Raw genomic sequence first — 16,597 nt, 5'->3', positions numbered from 1 at the left:
TGACTCTGCTCTTGATGTCTGAAGCCTACTAAATATTGCTTTCATTATGTTAGATTAAAGTCTGAAGTTATATAATGGAAATTAAACAGCATGTTATTTCACCTGCCAACTTTTTGGCATTTCCATGAATTTTATAGCTGCAAAATAAGAATTTTAAATTAAATTTTTGTGTCCCTGATTAACCTGTGCAACCTCAGCTTTCCAGACAAAGACTCCTTTCTGTATCTGCTGCCTTAGTGATTATCCATTTTCTCTTGAAGTTGGACTTGTCTGCTTGTCCTGGAAAGATTTATGATGTGTGGCACAACACCAGCAGCCGTCCACTGCAGCCGCCCTCCAGCCTTTCACTGATCTGTTTTTTTCCGACAGGCCATCTGTGGGCAACTTCACATGCCAGCTCCAGTCTTCTGAGCAAACACAAACTGTGTTAGACTTTAATATAATCTCACCAGCAATATTCTTTTCTCCCTGCTTTTATGTCTCACGTTTCAAATAAATGACATCACCCCTCCCTTTGGAAGTGTCAGCCACTCAGGTTGCAATTAAAAAAAAAACCGTCAAATCTCTATTGGACGTCTGCTGGCGCTTTGAGGAATGCTTGTGGCCGAAAAGAAAAAAGGAGTCCAATCTGTACTTATCAGAGGAACATAAACAGATAGACAGTGCTGCCTTGTTGCTGGAGAGTGATAAGTGAAGCCAGAAGACACGGCTGGGAACACTTATCAGGCCAGAGTGTGTCCTGGAAAATGACGGCAACACAGAGAGAGAGAGGCATGTTGCTGTGCGACAAAGGTGTGAGGGCAGATAAGCATGTAAGTGTGAAATGCTGCAAAGATGAGCTTAACACAGATATTAAAGTGGGGGGTTCAAAGGAAAAGAGAGAGAGAGAGAAAGAATAAGAAGGTGAGAGATGGGGGGAAAGAAAAGGAAGGCTGTCTTCTTTTGTGCTTAAGAGATGTCTTCATTTACAAATGCACGCTGAAGCATGCATGGAAAAACTTGTGGGGAATGCACATTAGTGAGGCTAAAGCTATTCAGATCCTTCAGTAAAATACCAACACAATAATGAGAAAATACCTCATGACAAGTAAAGGATATAACCCAGCAACACTTTAACATGAGGGAACAAATAATAAGTAATGATGAAATAATCCACGACTCATTATGATATATTGCATGAATTAATGCAGGATTTATAAGAATTTCTCACCAAGAATGTTGAATATGAATCAATGCAGCTAGATTTATTTTCCATACAGTAAAGGCTCAGTTTAGTCTAATTTATGTATTTATGTCTGTTATATAATATTTGAATTAACAACCTGTTTGACTGAAACCACAGCTCCATATTTAGATTTTAGAGAGTTTAAAGGCTGAGCAAACACAGAGGTCTAAAATGAAGGTTTTTATTATGTATCTGGAGTCAACTTTTTTTTATGCAGAGCAATACATTTACAATGCATTAATGTAATACATGACGTTACAGGGTTTTAATTCTGTAAGTGATGGTCTAGTTAGTGCGACCTTATCAAAGTTCAAGTGATGATTTATTGATAGTGAACAACAGGGATTCAGGAAATTGTCTGCATTTATTCATGAATGTAATCATCAAGAGTGTTACAGTGAAGTATTAGTTAAGTGAATCATTTCTACCCTTAAACTGGGAAGGACTTCCCAAAATCCCTCTCCTCTAAATCTGCATAATAAATGCCCCTTGTCAACAGTATATCATTTTACATGGAATTATTCGATAATCTGACATCCATGGATCAGCACCAGGAAGTGGAGCTATAGTTAGTTTAGTCCTGTGGCTCCTTCAAAGGGTCACAAAATAAATCTAAGGGGTCATTTGATACTTAATGCAAGAGGAGAGAACAACAACATTGGTATTCCCATTTTGCGTTTGCTCTTTCAGTCAAATATTGAGGAGATTCACCTCTTTGAACCCAAACAGTTATGTAAAGGAACAATTTATAGATATAAGGGGCGCAGGGTCAAGAGCTAAGAAGAAAAAAAAGGCATTAGTTCTCTCCAAAATGCTGTCAAGTGGAAGTTTAAAGTGGCAGATAATGGAAGTACTTAAACAAGCACCTGTGCAGTGAAATAGACAAAAAAAACTTCTTGAATAATTATTCATTACATTTCATCACAAAGATTTACCCAAACTAAATCCTTCAAGATTTGGACAAGAGGGATACAAATTGATAAAAAGAGATCTTAATATGATGTCAATATGTTTTGTTCTGAGGATGAAAGATGAACTGAACTTTAGTGGGAGTCTTGTTTTTAAAGGTTTCTATAAAAGCATGAGTGGGCTATTCAGTCTATTGTTCACATACTGAACAATAGACATGGAGTGAAAAAGCCTCTGGACAGACAGACTGTGTTAGAGTATCTGGAACTCGTGGTGTGTAACAGTGCAGAGTTGCTAATATAACATCCTCATTATTTTCATATCTGTTGAAGAACTGATGAAATCTCAAAGGGAACAATACAACAGTTTGGTTCCATCCACTGCCAAAGACGTCACTGGTGCCGCTGTTGACCTAGAAATTGTCCCTGGAATAATCAAATATACATTAAATGTATCCGCCTGCCTGGAAAAAGTTCTCTGGATGAGCTTCAAACAGCATGCAAGTGTCTGTGATCTACCAAATGAACTGTGTGGTTCTTATTAAAGATCTGACGAGAGTGCAGATCCAAGAGGGTTTCCATTTTTACTTGCTAACCATTATTTCCCCCTCTCCTCCTTCTCAACCTCCCATTGTGGTTATTTGAAAATGTGTCTGCTGAATTTCATTCCCCAGTATTTGATTTTCACGCCTTGCTCACGAGGAAAAGATTTTCAAGTTTTACTGTCGGCAAAATGTCAGTAAAACAAAAGGATACAATGTCTACATTGACAGCTTACCATCAAATAAATCCTCGTTTGCAGAGGCACAGCACAGACTGGAGACGCTGTTTGTGCGTCTTTAGCCTGCGAGTAGAGAGTGGTGACAGGTATTAAATCAAAGGATGTGACAAAAATCTGAAAATGCCTTTCAGCCGCATGAACAGTCAAGAGCACCGTGCTCCTTATTAATATAGCACTCGTCTCTAATGTCTTTGTCTTTGCACTGCCTTTCAGTATCTTATCTCTTTAGCTTCAGCCCATTCATCATTTGTTTTTATTGTAGAAATGGGTTTTCTCACATTAGGTCTCTTTGCAACACCTACACATTTTCTTTCTTCTGTCATCTGCTGGATGTGACAGGGATATGACTTTAAGAAAAGCTCTTTGTGTAATATCAGACATTGGGATTACTCAATCCTTTTAAACAACAGATCTGTGTTGCATACTGTTTGCAGACATCAAACTTTTACTCACATATGTAATGAAATATTTGCTGTGGTTCAGATCCAACCTGCTGCTACCTCTTGGAAAGTTTTTATTCATGTGGGGGTGGATGACTAATAAAACCAGTTTGCTTGTGGTGGTCTAAGCTAGCTATGGATGCTGTGAAAGAGTGAGCGAGCGAGCATGGCGTGGGTGAGGCTTCCTATCTATTGAGGGACAGAAAACACAGCAGCATTGCACTCGCTCGCAGAGTGAGCCCACTTCAGCTCCCCATACAGCTCCCATTGATGAGAGCGCCACTTTTCGCCCCCGTCTCCCCCATTGAGCCGCATATCATGCATTAGATGCTGGAAGAGAAGCTGCAAAAAAGAAAACAGACAAATATAGGAGAGGTCACTCTGTGAGCGCTTTCCTGTAAGACTTTTTGTTTTTTCATTTCCATACACTATATTTATCCTGCTGCTGTAAATGATAAGCTGTGCAGGATAATGCCAGGTTGACGAGGATGAGGTGTCCATAATCAGGATTTAATTGACAAAGGTGGAGGTCAGAATGATTGCTTCTGCAAAGTCAAAATCTAATTATGGACAAATCAATGTGCATCATCCTGCATCTATCATGATCACTTGCTTAAGTAGAACTATACAACCTTTATTTATAAGCGCTAGCTGTAACTCCACCCTTTTTCCTAGTGATGCATGAAGGACTGACTAATACCTGAAATCTCATTCCCATCCCATATGTACAATGAAAACAATGTTCATCCTCCAGGATCTAGAATGAGTCTTTGCCAAGACTTGAAAACAGGAGATATTTCTAGTACAACGTAGCTCATGTAGCGCTTGGGATCAACTTTCAAGCAAGATTCAAAGTCAATCATATTGGGTACAGCTGACATAAAGTAAATGTTTGACAGTTGGTTTAACAACAAGACAAGACTAACTAGCTAACTTGTTTCTCCCCACCTCAACATTTTCACAAACTAATAACTGGCCATGTTCACGGTTCAGGCTGGATATCGGATGGAATGAGAATTGATCGTTGGATGTGATCAAAGTATTAAAAAGTTAAGAGGAGTAGTTTATTTCTTTCAGCTTGTGTTACATGCACACAAGCTTGATGAGACGTTGTCCCTGTTGCCATGGTTACTCATTTTTGGTTCTAGCTATTAAAACAACAGCATTTTGATTTAGAGTGGTAAACAGAGACAAGAACATAACATCTTTCATTGGCATCCAATTTTCAAGAGTTAATTGACACCCTGCAGCCAATCAGAATCGGGTATTCACCAAGAATATGGTTGGTAATGGATGTTTCATTCTGTGCTTCTTGATCTCAGTGAGGGATCAATACTGTCTCTAAATTGGACCTTAAGGGCACTCAGTGGTTTAGGATACTGCTGTGGGGGAGACAAATGTTGAGGTTGGTTGGCAGGAAGGGGAAAGAGAACTGGATGTGCATGATGGTTTGTCCAAGTCTTGAGGGGGAAAAAGTGCTGTTCTCATTTTGTTCTGACATCCTGACTTTAGAAAGCGGGCATTGTTCCTGACACTCACAGCTCTTTGGCAGTTAAAGTCACCTCGAGGCAAGACAGTGAGTGATGCCAAAAGACGGTTTAGACCCATGCCAGTTACAGCGGAGGCCTGAGTCTGCAGCAGTGAATAGTCAATATAACGCACAATGATGGACAAATGCTCTGACAGGCCTCTGTTTCCACAAAATCCATGTCTTGTTCAGAGGTTTCCAACCTTTGTTGTCTTATGTGACCTGACAGCCCATCAGATGAGCAATTACTGCCTCATCGACCCTGGCCATAAGTTCCAAATATGCTCTTAAAGTGCTTTTATAAACTGGAAGTAACAGTCCTTTTCTCACCTCTATACCTTCTTATTACGAGCAAGTCGAACTTTCTAATGCTTTGACCTTCTTAGCTTTTTTTTCCATCTCAAATGTTCAATATAATTCTCCCTGGTTGATGTTTTCAAAACATGCTTTTAAAGTCTGCAGGCTACACCGCCATCAAACTGCATTTATTAAAGCTTACAATTTCAACCTTCAATTCCCACTTTAAGCTAACTATTTCAGATGCTAATCCATTACTTTTAGCTAGCTATTTACACTGTTATTCCTTACTAATTGAAAACTGTTCATTCATTTCTTTTAGTAAAATACTTCAACCATTTAGCTCTTACTTTTAGCTAATTATTTCATCAGCTTTTCCATTAGTTTTAAAGAATGAGCTATTTTTACTTTTCATAAATGGCTGTGACAGAAATAGCTACTACAATGTGGGTACACCCTTTTGTGTGCTGTGTGAATATAAGAATTAGTTCACTATTTAGTGGACTCAGAGTATCTATCCCACAATGCTTTGTAAAAAAAGTGAATAACCCGGGGTGCCTGTATTCTAGTGGTTTGTGCCCCCCATGTGCTGAGGCTGTGGTCCTCCAAACAGGTGGCCCTGGTTCGAATCCGACCTGTAGCTCCTTTCCTGCATGTCATTCCCCACTCTCTTTCTTCCTGGTTTCTGACTCTAGCCACTGTGCTATCTTTAATTAAAAACATAAAAAGACCAAAAATGAATGGTGAACCTTTAAAAAACAGTGAATAACCCATGGTCACTAACCAAATCTACTGAAGCATTAGAATCACACCAAGTTGCTATCCTCCATGACTGAATATTTTCACATAAATATCTGAACGTTTTGATACAAAAAGTATATATAAATCCCTTTTTCTTTTGAAAACCAGCTTTATTTGCTTAATGGAGCTTTGATCCACTTGAATCCTCAGATTCACCAATTTGTGTAAAAAAAAAATGTATGTTCAGAATCCCTGCACGAGTCTCCTTTCATAAAACAATAAAGGAATGGATAAGACACATGGCAGAAGATGTCTCATTATTCATGCCAAATGTATTTATTGACTATATTTACAGCACACAATAAACAAAAGTAAACGTCCTGACAATTGATGTGCAACTTCATGTGACGTACAATGTGACAATCACCTTTATACTCTCTATAAAGTGTCCACTTCTCTCTGTTTGCAGTCTGGATGAATTTCTGGTATATTCCTTGGAAAGCAATCACATAAAAACCCACTGGCTGACTGTTTTTCTGTTTTTCCAAGAAATTAATTCACAATAATACACAATATGTTATAGCACTGACAGAGAATACAGCTACTATTAAGGTAAAATAAAACTGCTGTCAACGACTATGGTAAAAGGTAGGTAGTTCTTCAATTTAATGAGCAGAGTTTTTTCATGTAGGTACAGCAGTCTTTGTGGAAGAGCATTCATCTTTCTCTGCACAGTCTACTCTTTTTGTCTTGTTGTTGTGGAATACCTCGGTGGAACTGTTTCAGTCTGATCGATATGCAGTCCAAGTAATGCTCTATCACCTCACCTTGTTTTCTTTGTCTTTTCTTTTTGCAGACAGCCCCCACCTTCAGGGGAGTTGAAGAGATCTATTCAACTCGTTCTTTTTCTTTCCCAACCGTCTTTGCCTTGTCTTTCTCTCTTTCTGACCAGCTTCAGTGTTATACATGTCCAGGTTTGGACAGGTAGGCTATGAGGGCCACCACCACCCCCACATACATCCCAGTCCCGACTGTGATGGAGAGAGCAGCCAGGAACAGGGCTCTTCTTGAGCTCATTCCTGCTCTGGAGAAGTCTCCCTTAGAGATGGCCTTGCCAGTCTGACAAAAAAAAAGAGAAAAAGGGGAGAGAGAGGAATGAGCTGGTGTGTTACTCATCAGCACAGAGTGTATGAGTAGGTGTTCAGCCACAGTTAAAAGAGAGAAAACAAGAAATGCTCTTGGGGAGCCATTAGTAACTATGGCAATTAGGTCATTATACCTCTGCTGACAGTGACAAATGTGTTGTTTGGGTGTTTGGGTTTCCTATCAAAAAATGAGCCTGGCCTTTATTCATTCTTTTGACACAATTTTTTTTAGTTCTGGTATAATTGTCTCTAAAATTAATGTGGAAGATGTTGCAAAAGCACTTGGATATGCTGTGCTTTGAGGTTGTAGGGCAGAATTTGACAAACTAGGTCAAATGAGGTCTTAGGAACAAAGGTAAAAATGATATAAAGTAAGTGCTCTGCTCAGACAGAAACTTACTCAGAATAACGAATGGGGCATAATTTTCGAATATTATAATAATCATTAAAAATCAAAGTGTTCATGCAACTTTAATTATATTTAAAAAATGATGTTTTAGTTATTTTTTGTAGATTTATTTCTGGGCTTTTTCTGCCCTTATTGTAGAGATAGGACAGTGGATAGAGTCTGAAATCAGGTGGAAAAAGAATGGGGAATGACATGTGGAAAAGGAGCCACAGGTTGGATTTGAAGCTGGGCTGCCCACTTGGAGGACTATAGCCTCTGTGCATGGAGCACACACACTCACCACTATGCTACCTGCGCTCCTTTTTCCATTTGTTTTAGCGGCGTAATGCAGTACTGCCACCAGACAGTGGATGTAGTGCATTTAAAAGCTGTTTGCTGACCGCCAATGAATAACAGAAGAAGAAATCATTAGTGTCAGGTAACACAACTGTAACATTACGGACTAGAGATGCTAAGAAACTAGCTTATCATCTTAAAACTAAAGGAATTATCCATTGTACTCAACATTGTTCAGCACAATAGTTTGTTTCTTTTGTTAAAATTACAACAGTTAAGAAACTAAATGTGTTTATTGTCCATAAGGCACCAGCCACACTGGTCTGTATTAATACAGCGAAGTTAGGAAACTAATGTTCCTAACATAGATCTATGTGTACATCACTTTTTCAGTGTTTTTTTTATCATTTCAGTCATAATTATCGTCTCTCCTGTTCCACTTGTGCACATAAGAGTACAGTGTATAGTAGTCTAAACCTGCTGAATTTACGTAGTCAATCATCTAAAACAACTGCAGTGTGGGTCACAGGGTGGAAAATAAGCTGAGGTAGCACTTGTCCGAGTGTCTGCGCTCGCTGACCTTAAATAGAATGCGTTGTAATCAGAGTTAATGACAGGCTCGAGCTCTGTGGGTCTTTACCTTGTGAGAGTAGTAAAAGGCAACGATGCCCAAGGGCCAGAAGCAGCAGAGCATGGAAAAGATGGCGAGGCCCAGGTAGTCCCGAGGGGGCAATACGATGAAGTTGTCCTCGCTTTCACTGTCACTGGAGCTGTCACTCTGGAAGACAGCAGGATGATGAAGAGTAATTAAGAGTCAGAAAAAAGAAGATGATGATATGATGCCTTTTTTATGACTGGATTAAAAAATCAAATTTGACAATTTGTAAGGCAATCCACACATTGAAAACGTTGATAAAAGTTAACTACATTGATATTGAGTTTGCCACTAAAGCAAAAAGGAAAGATGTTGTGTTCAAGAGTCTGACGTATTTTGGTTGTCTTGGCTGGGTATAGCTTCACAACTTGCCCCCCCCCCCCCCCCCCCCGACCAGTGTATCAACCCTTGTTCCTCTGCCACCCAGGAAAGGATGTGCTTAGCCAGCCGGAGAGGATTTGGTGCTTCTGTCAACACCCATGAGCGGCCTGACAGATAACACAGGATTAACGGATTGTCCCATCATTGCACGGTGACAGGGGAAACAGCAAGACGACAGTGTCATTTATGTGCTAGATTGCCTCTACAACAAGCGAGACCACCCGCCATCTCTGCTCAATACACCTGTTGTCTTTCAAGGCTGTGACTGTTCAACAAGCTCTGGCTTCTATGCCATGATGCTGAAACTCATGGGCCACAAGGGTGGAGTGGTCAAATGAATGATAGATTTGCCACATGGGTACATTGACACATGGTGCCTGCAGCAAAGAACGCAATGTGACTGCACGAGTGACCTTTGAGGGGACGCTGCTTTTTTTCTGTCTGCCGTCCCAGACACAGAGTGGATGTCTGTCTGAATAAATAGCCCAAGGAATGAGCAGGTTTCATTTGTTAGTCTTGTTGCCTTTAGGGATCAATCAAAGGGGGGGGAAGAGACGGCACAAAATCGAAATCGATATGTAAGGCAGGAACTGAACCAACCATTTTCGAGGTAATTAAAGTACAGTCGGGGAGGCAGGCAGGCAAAGTAATGAACCATACGTGTTCCCTAATTTAGTTCCTGATCTGCTCTGCATTTACCAAACCATGCAATCTAATATAATTATCTTGAGCTATTTTGGGAGAGTTTCTGAGTAGAAACCTTACAGTATTCTGATGTTAGGGGGAAGTAGAGGACAGCAGTGCTATGCGACTCAATTTCCAAAGTGCTACCGTGGTCAAGGAAAAAACTATGAAGCGACCTGTTATCTGCTTTATGAACACCGTCCACCTGGACAGCCGTGTGTGATGCATCAAAACAGCAGCTGGTCATAACCACATAATCTGACATCATGTGAATAAACCTGTGGGCAACAAACAGCAGTAATCTGCTTTTATCTTTGTAGCAGGACTTGATAACAGATGTGAGTGACGGCTGCATTCAGTCCCTCTGACAGCCGATCTGACACCCAGTCTGGCTGACTGGGAACAGAATCCCAGTCTAGTCTGAAGCAAGCATTACTTGTGATGGTTCTTCCACAGTGCCACAGTGCCTTTAACAACCCTGTCATAGCTTTCTCCGAGGCCTTGTTAGAGTCTAGAGGGGCTTCAGTCGACTCAAAAGCAGGGCACACACAGACTCCTGCACCCTGTTAGTCTGGGCTGTCACTGTGGAATCCTCCACACAGCCTTCTTACTTTGTTACCTGCAATTTATTATTTCTCTGTCACACAGATGTCAAACATTATGCTGACAAAAACTAGCTGTGGAATTACAATTTAAAAGCTACACTTCCCATGGGGGTGTCCAAACTTGTTCGACTGGACTGCATACACTGAAGCCTTGACTTGTACAGGGTTTGCATAAGGTGTGTGCTCAGATAAGTCTGAACAGCAATTCATTGTAATTTCTGTCCCCTCTAATCATAACTCAAATTAAAAACACTCAACATTATAGCATCATTTGTTTTTTAAAGGCTCATAAACAAGACGTATCTCCAAAGGTTATGGTAAGAATACCAACCAAAGAAAATGTATTGCCAACAATGTACCAACAGTCTGTTGCAACATAGGCCAATAAACCGATTTAAGCCAGTCTGACAGAGCATGTAGCCAATCAAAGTTTTAAGAGCGATGTCTGGGTTTGCCAACTAAAATTTCAGGGGCTGATACCATCCCCTAGATGGGCCTCAAGCTACCTTGATTTGTACTGTTGCTGGGTACCATGAAATTGTTGAGGGGTAATATTATTGGAAGTTAGGACCATTGAAAATATCATATCTATAAAATCCAGGGAAATATGTATGTAATTGCCACAGACTTTACTCCTGAACTCAAGGATGTGTACAAAACCTTCACAACTGCTCTTACAACTTCCTTATCTTAAGTCTTGCTTAAAATAAGCACACATACACAGACACCAAAGAATGAAAAGTAAAGAATGCAGATTCTGAGCAGAAGGTCTCGTGTCACAGCTTGGAGAACCTGAGCTCTGTTCACATCAGATTCATTTGTGCTTTTGATTTGACGGGGAATAACTTCATCTCCAAGCTATACCTGCTCCGACAGCACTGCATCAGCAAAGTCCGGCACAGCATCACTTATTGCATTAATGGCAGTTGCTGCCATGTCTCTATCTATCTGCCCAGTGACAAGAACTGGCGCGATAATCAGCCCTGAGAGGTCGCTATACTTCTTTCTCTGCCAGCTCAGAGCCCTCAGTGTTTTGAAAATGTCTCCGGATGAAATTAGATTTTTACCACTTCTGAAAAAGCTATTTTTTTCTGTCATGGTTTCATTTGGAGGGAGAATCATAGCCCTTAAAGAAAATTATAGTCTTAAAAGATCATCTCAGATGTGTCATTTTCTTACAATGCAATTATAAAACAAAAGCGAACAATTACTCCACAATAGATTTAGAAAGACTCCAGTAAATTGACCATTTAGAGAACAGAGTGAGAAGTGAGCGTGAATCATGCTGGCAGTCTATTAGAATGAAATAATAACCTTCACTTTATGCTTCATGACTCACTTTCTGCTGAAAGATGGCTCTTATAGTTACGAGTAAGTGCTGTAATGCCTTTTATATCATAAAGCAACTCAATGTTCTAATTACTCAGTGAAAGACTGTCAAACGTCTCTATCTTTTTTAATCAATTGTCTCTTTAATGTGTTTAGTTGGAGTAATTATTCCCATATAGCATGTAGCAGGAGTGAGAGACTTCATGTATAGCTTCTCCTGAAACCCATAATCTTGCTACAACAGGAATACATATACAGATTGTGGAGACCTATATATTTTCTTTGTTGTGATCTCTGACCTCGTACTCGGGACCCTGCTCCTCCTCCACGTCGTACGACACAGTCTGGATCTTTTCGTCCTTCTCTCCTTGTGTGCTGGCCAGGTTTATCTCCGTGGAAACTCCATCCACCACGATGTCCTTACTCTCTGTGAACGTGGTCTCAAAGCTCTCGCTCTTGGAGTCCTTGCTGTGCAGACTTATGTCGTCCTTGTACAGGATAAAGTTTGGTCTGTAAAAGGCCTCCACAGCCAAATGCAGGGAGGTAGCATCCAGGAACTGTTGAGTCTTCTTGCCATTAGTCTCCGTGTAGTAGTAGCCGATGAGGCTGTCCTGGTAAGGCTGGCTCGGGTAGTCACACTGGTAGCCCTGGTAGTCGTTGTGTCTGGTTTTGTCAAGCAGGGGGTTCTGGAGCTCACTCAGGCTCTCCATGATGGCAGGCTCAAACGTCTAGGGGATCAAAGCGGGAGGTCCAACAATGATTTGGCAGTCTGGAGGCTGGAAATGTAAATACAGTTATAATTACAAACTATAAAATACAGAAATAGCAGGGAGTTCAATCAAACTCAACATATATACATGTTGCTTTTTGTTGTAGTGAATTCAGAGCAGGACATATTTCATCTTGTCTGCATTCCTCTCACAAGCCAGTCTGAGCCATGAAATCACCATCTGCTGTATGTTCAACTGTTGCATCTCAGACCTCCAGATTCCTATAAACACACAGGGGGAAATATCTTCCACACGCCGAGGCTGCCTAAAAAGCAGGAAAAGTGAGGCAGGTGCTGCTGTATTTTGCACTGCATACCAATCATTTTGACACTCTGTGGTGTGGGCTTGCTGAATAAATCCAGACACCGTCAAGTGCAACTGAGAGACTAATAAGAAAAAAAATCTGTTTTTTTAGGGGTGACTAGTATAAAATAACAACAACACTGAGGTCAACAAGTATTCCAACAAGAGGCTGTGTGATCTATTGTGCAGGTCTAGTTGGAGTTAAGCAAATGCACTGTTTTGTTTTGCAAATCCAGGACCTTTTTGCCCTCAATGACCACATTTCTAAAAATATTTTTTCATCCATGTCAAACTATGATGTGTGAATTAGCCTCTTAGGCAGCTGCATCTTTGATGGGAAGAGTAAAGGAGTAATTTCATGCTATTAAGTTATAAGTGCCGTCGTGATAATTTTCCCCCGGGTTGAGTTTATATTTAAAATATGTCAAATATTTGACTAATAAGAATAGAAGTAGTAGGCAGTGGCCTGAATGCGATGCTTTCCAGGGATCTAGAGAAGATTTGTAGATCTACAGCAGAACCTTTAGCCTCTGCGACCCCGAGGGAACAAAAGCTTGTGCAGTGAGTCCCAGAGCTGCTGGAGTAGAGTAGATGAAAAAAGTGGGCCAGGCAGTGCCTCAATCTGAGCCCACTCACACCAAAGACTTAGGCTCATATCTCACACACTGTGTCCTGCAGTCTCCATCCTCACATGCCTCTGAGACTGAACCACTCTCCAGATAACAGGGAATTCCATTACACACCACATTACACAACAAAAACCACATCCCACAACCACAAATAATTAATCTGACAAGAGAAGATGTGCACTCAGCACATGTGAGAGTGTGCTTAGACTCCACAATTATTCATGAACATGAGCACATACAGCACTTATCTCTTCCTCTTGTCTTTCTTTTGCAGTTTATTTCGTACACAAAGGCACACAACTGTCCTTATTGTGATGATATCACCCTTGTTTTTACCCAGCATAACACTGCAATTTTGCCATTTCAATTTCTCTACATCATCATAAGGGAAATCCTTCTGTTTGAACTGTTTTGGTCGTTACTATTAAATCTGATATGGAAGCTAAGACATAAAACAAAAAAAATCAAATGATTGATACGAGCAGCTAAACATCTCCAAAAACATCTCACCTGTGATGCAAAATCCTTCCGCAGCTTTGTTCAGCATCGTTCCTCGGCGAAAACTGACTCGATTGAGACGGACAGACCCTCCTTTCCCATACTTCACGTTATCAGTTTAGGTAAACAACCATGGTAGCACAACATATAACATATGGCATCCGTGAATAAGGAAGTTAGTCCGCGCGTGCGGGAAGAACGGACTTTGTTCGCAGAGCTCTCCCCGCCATGGCACCGCTGCTGCGTCTGACAGGTAGATTTTACGCACAGTGTGGCACCGAGCTCAAGCTCCAAACAACTCCGACAGAGGCTCAGCTTACTTCCTGTAACTGATTGGGTGTGTGCGGCGTGCTGAGAACTCCAACACAGACCACGGATTTGACATTTCCAAACTCTCTCCTCGTGTTGCCTGGGCGCCTTCCTCCAGAATTGTGTCTCACATGCTGGCTGATTTTACGCCCCCCACTCCCCCCCACTGCAAGAGGTGGTACTATTTTGTCTTTGATGCATAAGCAGAGTGTTTGGAAAGAGGTTGGGTGCGTCCTGACAGAGCAACTGTATTGGTTAAGCCAGCATTTTCCCTTTGCAAATTCACTTGGTTCATGAAATAATTACATTGCTTGTTTAACTTGCATAGCTGAGTTTCAGTTTAAGTGTTATGCCTCCCTGCTGAGTACACCTACCACATGAACACAGCGCAGCACAAAAACTTCACAGCTCATCTTTAATAAAGGTCTCCCTCTGCTGCATGTATTTTTGGATTCTCCTTCCTCATATTTTTTTCAAGTTTTTCCTTATAACTGAAAAAATGTGCCAATCTAACTTAATTTCCTTGTCCATGCAGCTATGTGCATGACTCTGATTTAATTCCAAAAATAGCTCAGGTCCACACCACTATCACATTCATTGCGCATTTAAATTTGATGAATATTTCAGGCAAATCCCATGCATTTATCATGAGCCTGCCAATTTGGTTATGCCTTTAACCCCTCTCTGCTAAGCTGCTTATGATTTCCATGCCACAATTTATCATTGTAAACACTGTTTACATAACATTAATATGGATGTGTTTCTCATGCGGGCAAATGGGCAACATAATAGATTCAACACAGGAAAACTAAACCTCATTTATTTTCCTCCCACATGGAGAATAATCATGAATACAGTATTTACAGTGCTGCTGTCTGTGGTGTAGACTCATGTAAAACACTAAAATAAGCACCTATCAGAGGCTGTAATGCAATGCCAAGAAACTAAAAGACTGATATATTGCCTCTGAACACTGGACACATATCTTATTCAGAAGGAGCACTCTGTTCCACAGGCTCATAAAAATGTCTGGAGTTAATAATGTGCAAGCCCAGGCTCTGTCACTTTCACTGGGAGATATGCATTAAGGTGCTGATGGACACTTTATGGGGGAAACATGGGGCTGCATTTATAAAAGCGGACACACATGAGCTGCGTCTCATTCTCTCCCTCAGAGTCACCTTGTGTTCACATGCAAGAGGGGATGTGGCATAACAGCCCCTTCGTCTCCGTGATGGATACCACTCCCTCAGGAGATGAGTATATTACAAGAGGGGGCGAGGAGGGGAGCAGAACCTGCAACCGTTTATCCATTATTCCAGATCTTTCTCTCTCTCTATCCATCAGCCTTCGCAACAGGATGCAGAATACAATTTTCTAACAAAGATCTATGTCATAAAATTGCACTGAAAGACCAAGAGAGTCCAACATATCCAGATTTGAAATGTGTAACTCAGTGGCCTCACATTCAGCATAGTTTATGAGAGAAAAAGATTTCTCCTTGGACCAGGCTCTTTTCTGTAGATGGACTGTGAATATTTATGGTCCTCACTGTGCCCCTTATTATCTGCTCCATTTTCCACTCTATATTTAGACATGGTGTCACTATGAAACAGATGCACTATTTGTCAAGTGTTTCCCCCCTCAGAGTCTTGTAATTTCCAGAAACCAAACAGCTGATTACGGATAAATATGCAGGTACTTGACAAAGAGCAACAACAAAGCAAAAAATGTTCTTACAGTCTGCCGTTTATTATCTCTCTCTCTCCTCCACCCCGTTGGATATCTCGGCCAACTCTTGACACCGTGAACTTTCCTGAGGCCCATTAACCGTCTTTAATCATTCAAACACTTTTGGGAATTCATCAGGCTAATCCGATTGGCAGGAAAAGTATCAAAGCACTTAATTTGATCTGGCCTAGTCGGCTTTTACCAAGAAAAGGGGGGATTTAAGCAGCTTTTCCCACATGGACGTTCTGTACTTTATTTCCTGTTTTATTAAACACTTTAACAAGCATATGCCAACAGGGCTCTTCTAACCACAGACCCGACCCATGGGAGTGATGAAAATGAACAAAAATCCACAATTTAATCAGTTTGGATGGATGGAACACAATAAAGTGAAACAGAATAACATGGAACATTTACATACAAGACTTTTTTTATATTAAAGGATGTGTCAAGACCAGACATAAAACCCAAGACAGATTTAGCAAGTAGATTTCAAACCCTCCCCCAACCCCCTCCCATCTTTCTTGTATCTAAGAAAAGCTGAGCCCCCACAGGACTCACCCAAAAAACAATCCATTGCTGTCAAAAATTAACATAACATTTTCATTGTTTTCAGTGATAAATCCCAAAAGAATAGGCCAACTGTAAAACTTGTTCTTCCCAAAATAACTTTGTACCAACTCTTACAGTGTTCTTTTTTTTCTTTAACTTTATTATTTGTAAAAGATTGAAAAGGGAACATAGCTCATCATAGGAGGTTAGAAGGTCTTTGCTGTAAGCAGGGGCCTGGTGGTCATGTTGAGCCTTAAAAGTAAGCAATTAAGTATTAAAAATCAATACAGAAAACGACAGGAAGCCAAGGAAGGGAGGCTAGAATTTGACATATTATGATCTTGTTTTCTTGAACCAGGGATAATTCTAACTGCAGCAATTTTGACCTATGAAAGGAGGCG

General features: G+C 40.7%; 1 protein-coding gene across 1 annotated transcript; it reads right to left on the bottom strand.

Annotated features, from left to right (window-relative positions):
- Positions 1–6,224: 6,224 nt before the first annotated feature.
- Positions 6,225–14,064, bottom strand: LOC109981261 (synapse differentiation-inducing gene protein 1-like). The gene is made up of 4 exons (XM_020629970.3): positions 13,617–14,064; positions 11,704–12,180; positions 8,391–8,528; positions 6,225–7,039 (listed from the first exon to the last, which is right to left on the bottom strand). Exons 2-4 carry the CDS (start codon positions 12,112–12,114, stop codon positions 6,881–6,883), a joined length of 708 nt encoding a protein of 235 aa, XP_020485626.1. The 5' UTR covers positions 12,115–12,180; positions 13,617–14,064; the 3' UTR covers positions 6,225–6,880.
- Between the last annotated feature and the right edge of the window lie 2,533 nt (positions 14,065–16,597).

Source organism: Labrus bergylta, chromosome 18, assembly GCF_963930695.1.
Source record: "Labrus bergylta chromosome 18, fLabBer1.1, whole genome shotgun sequence".
Taxonomy (NCBI): Eukaryota; Metazoa; Chordata; class Actinopteri; order Labriformes; family Labridae; genus Labrus; species Labrus bergylta.
Note: the sequence above shows the minus strand (reverse complement) of the source record. Positions and strands in the feature narration are given on the sequence as shown.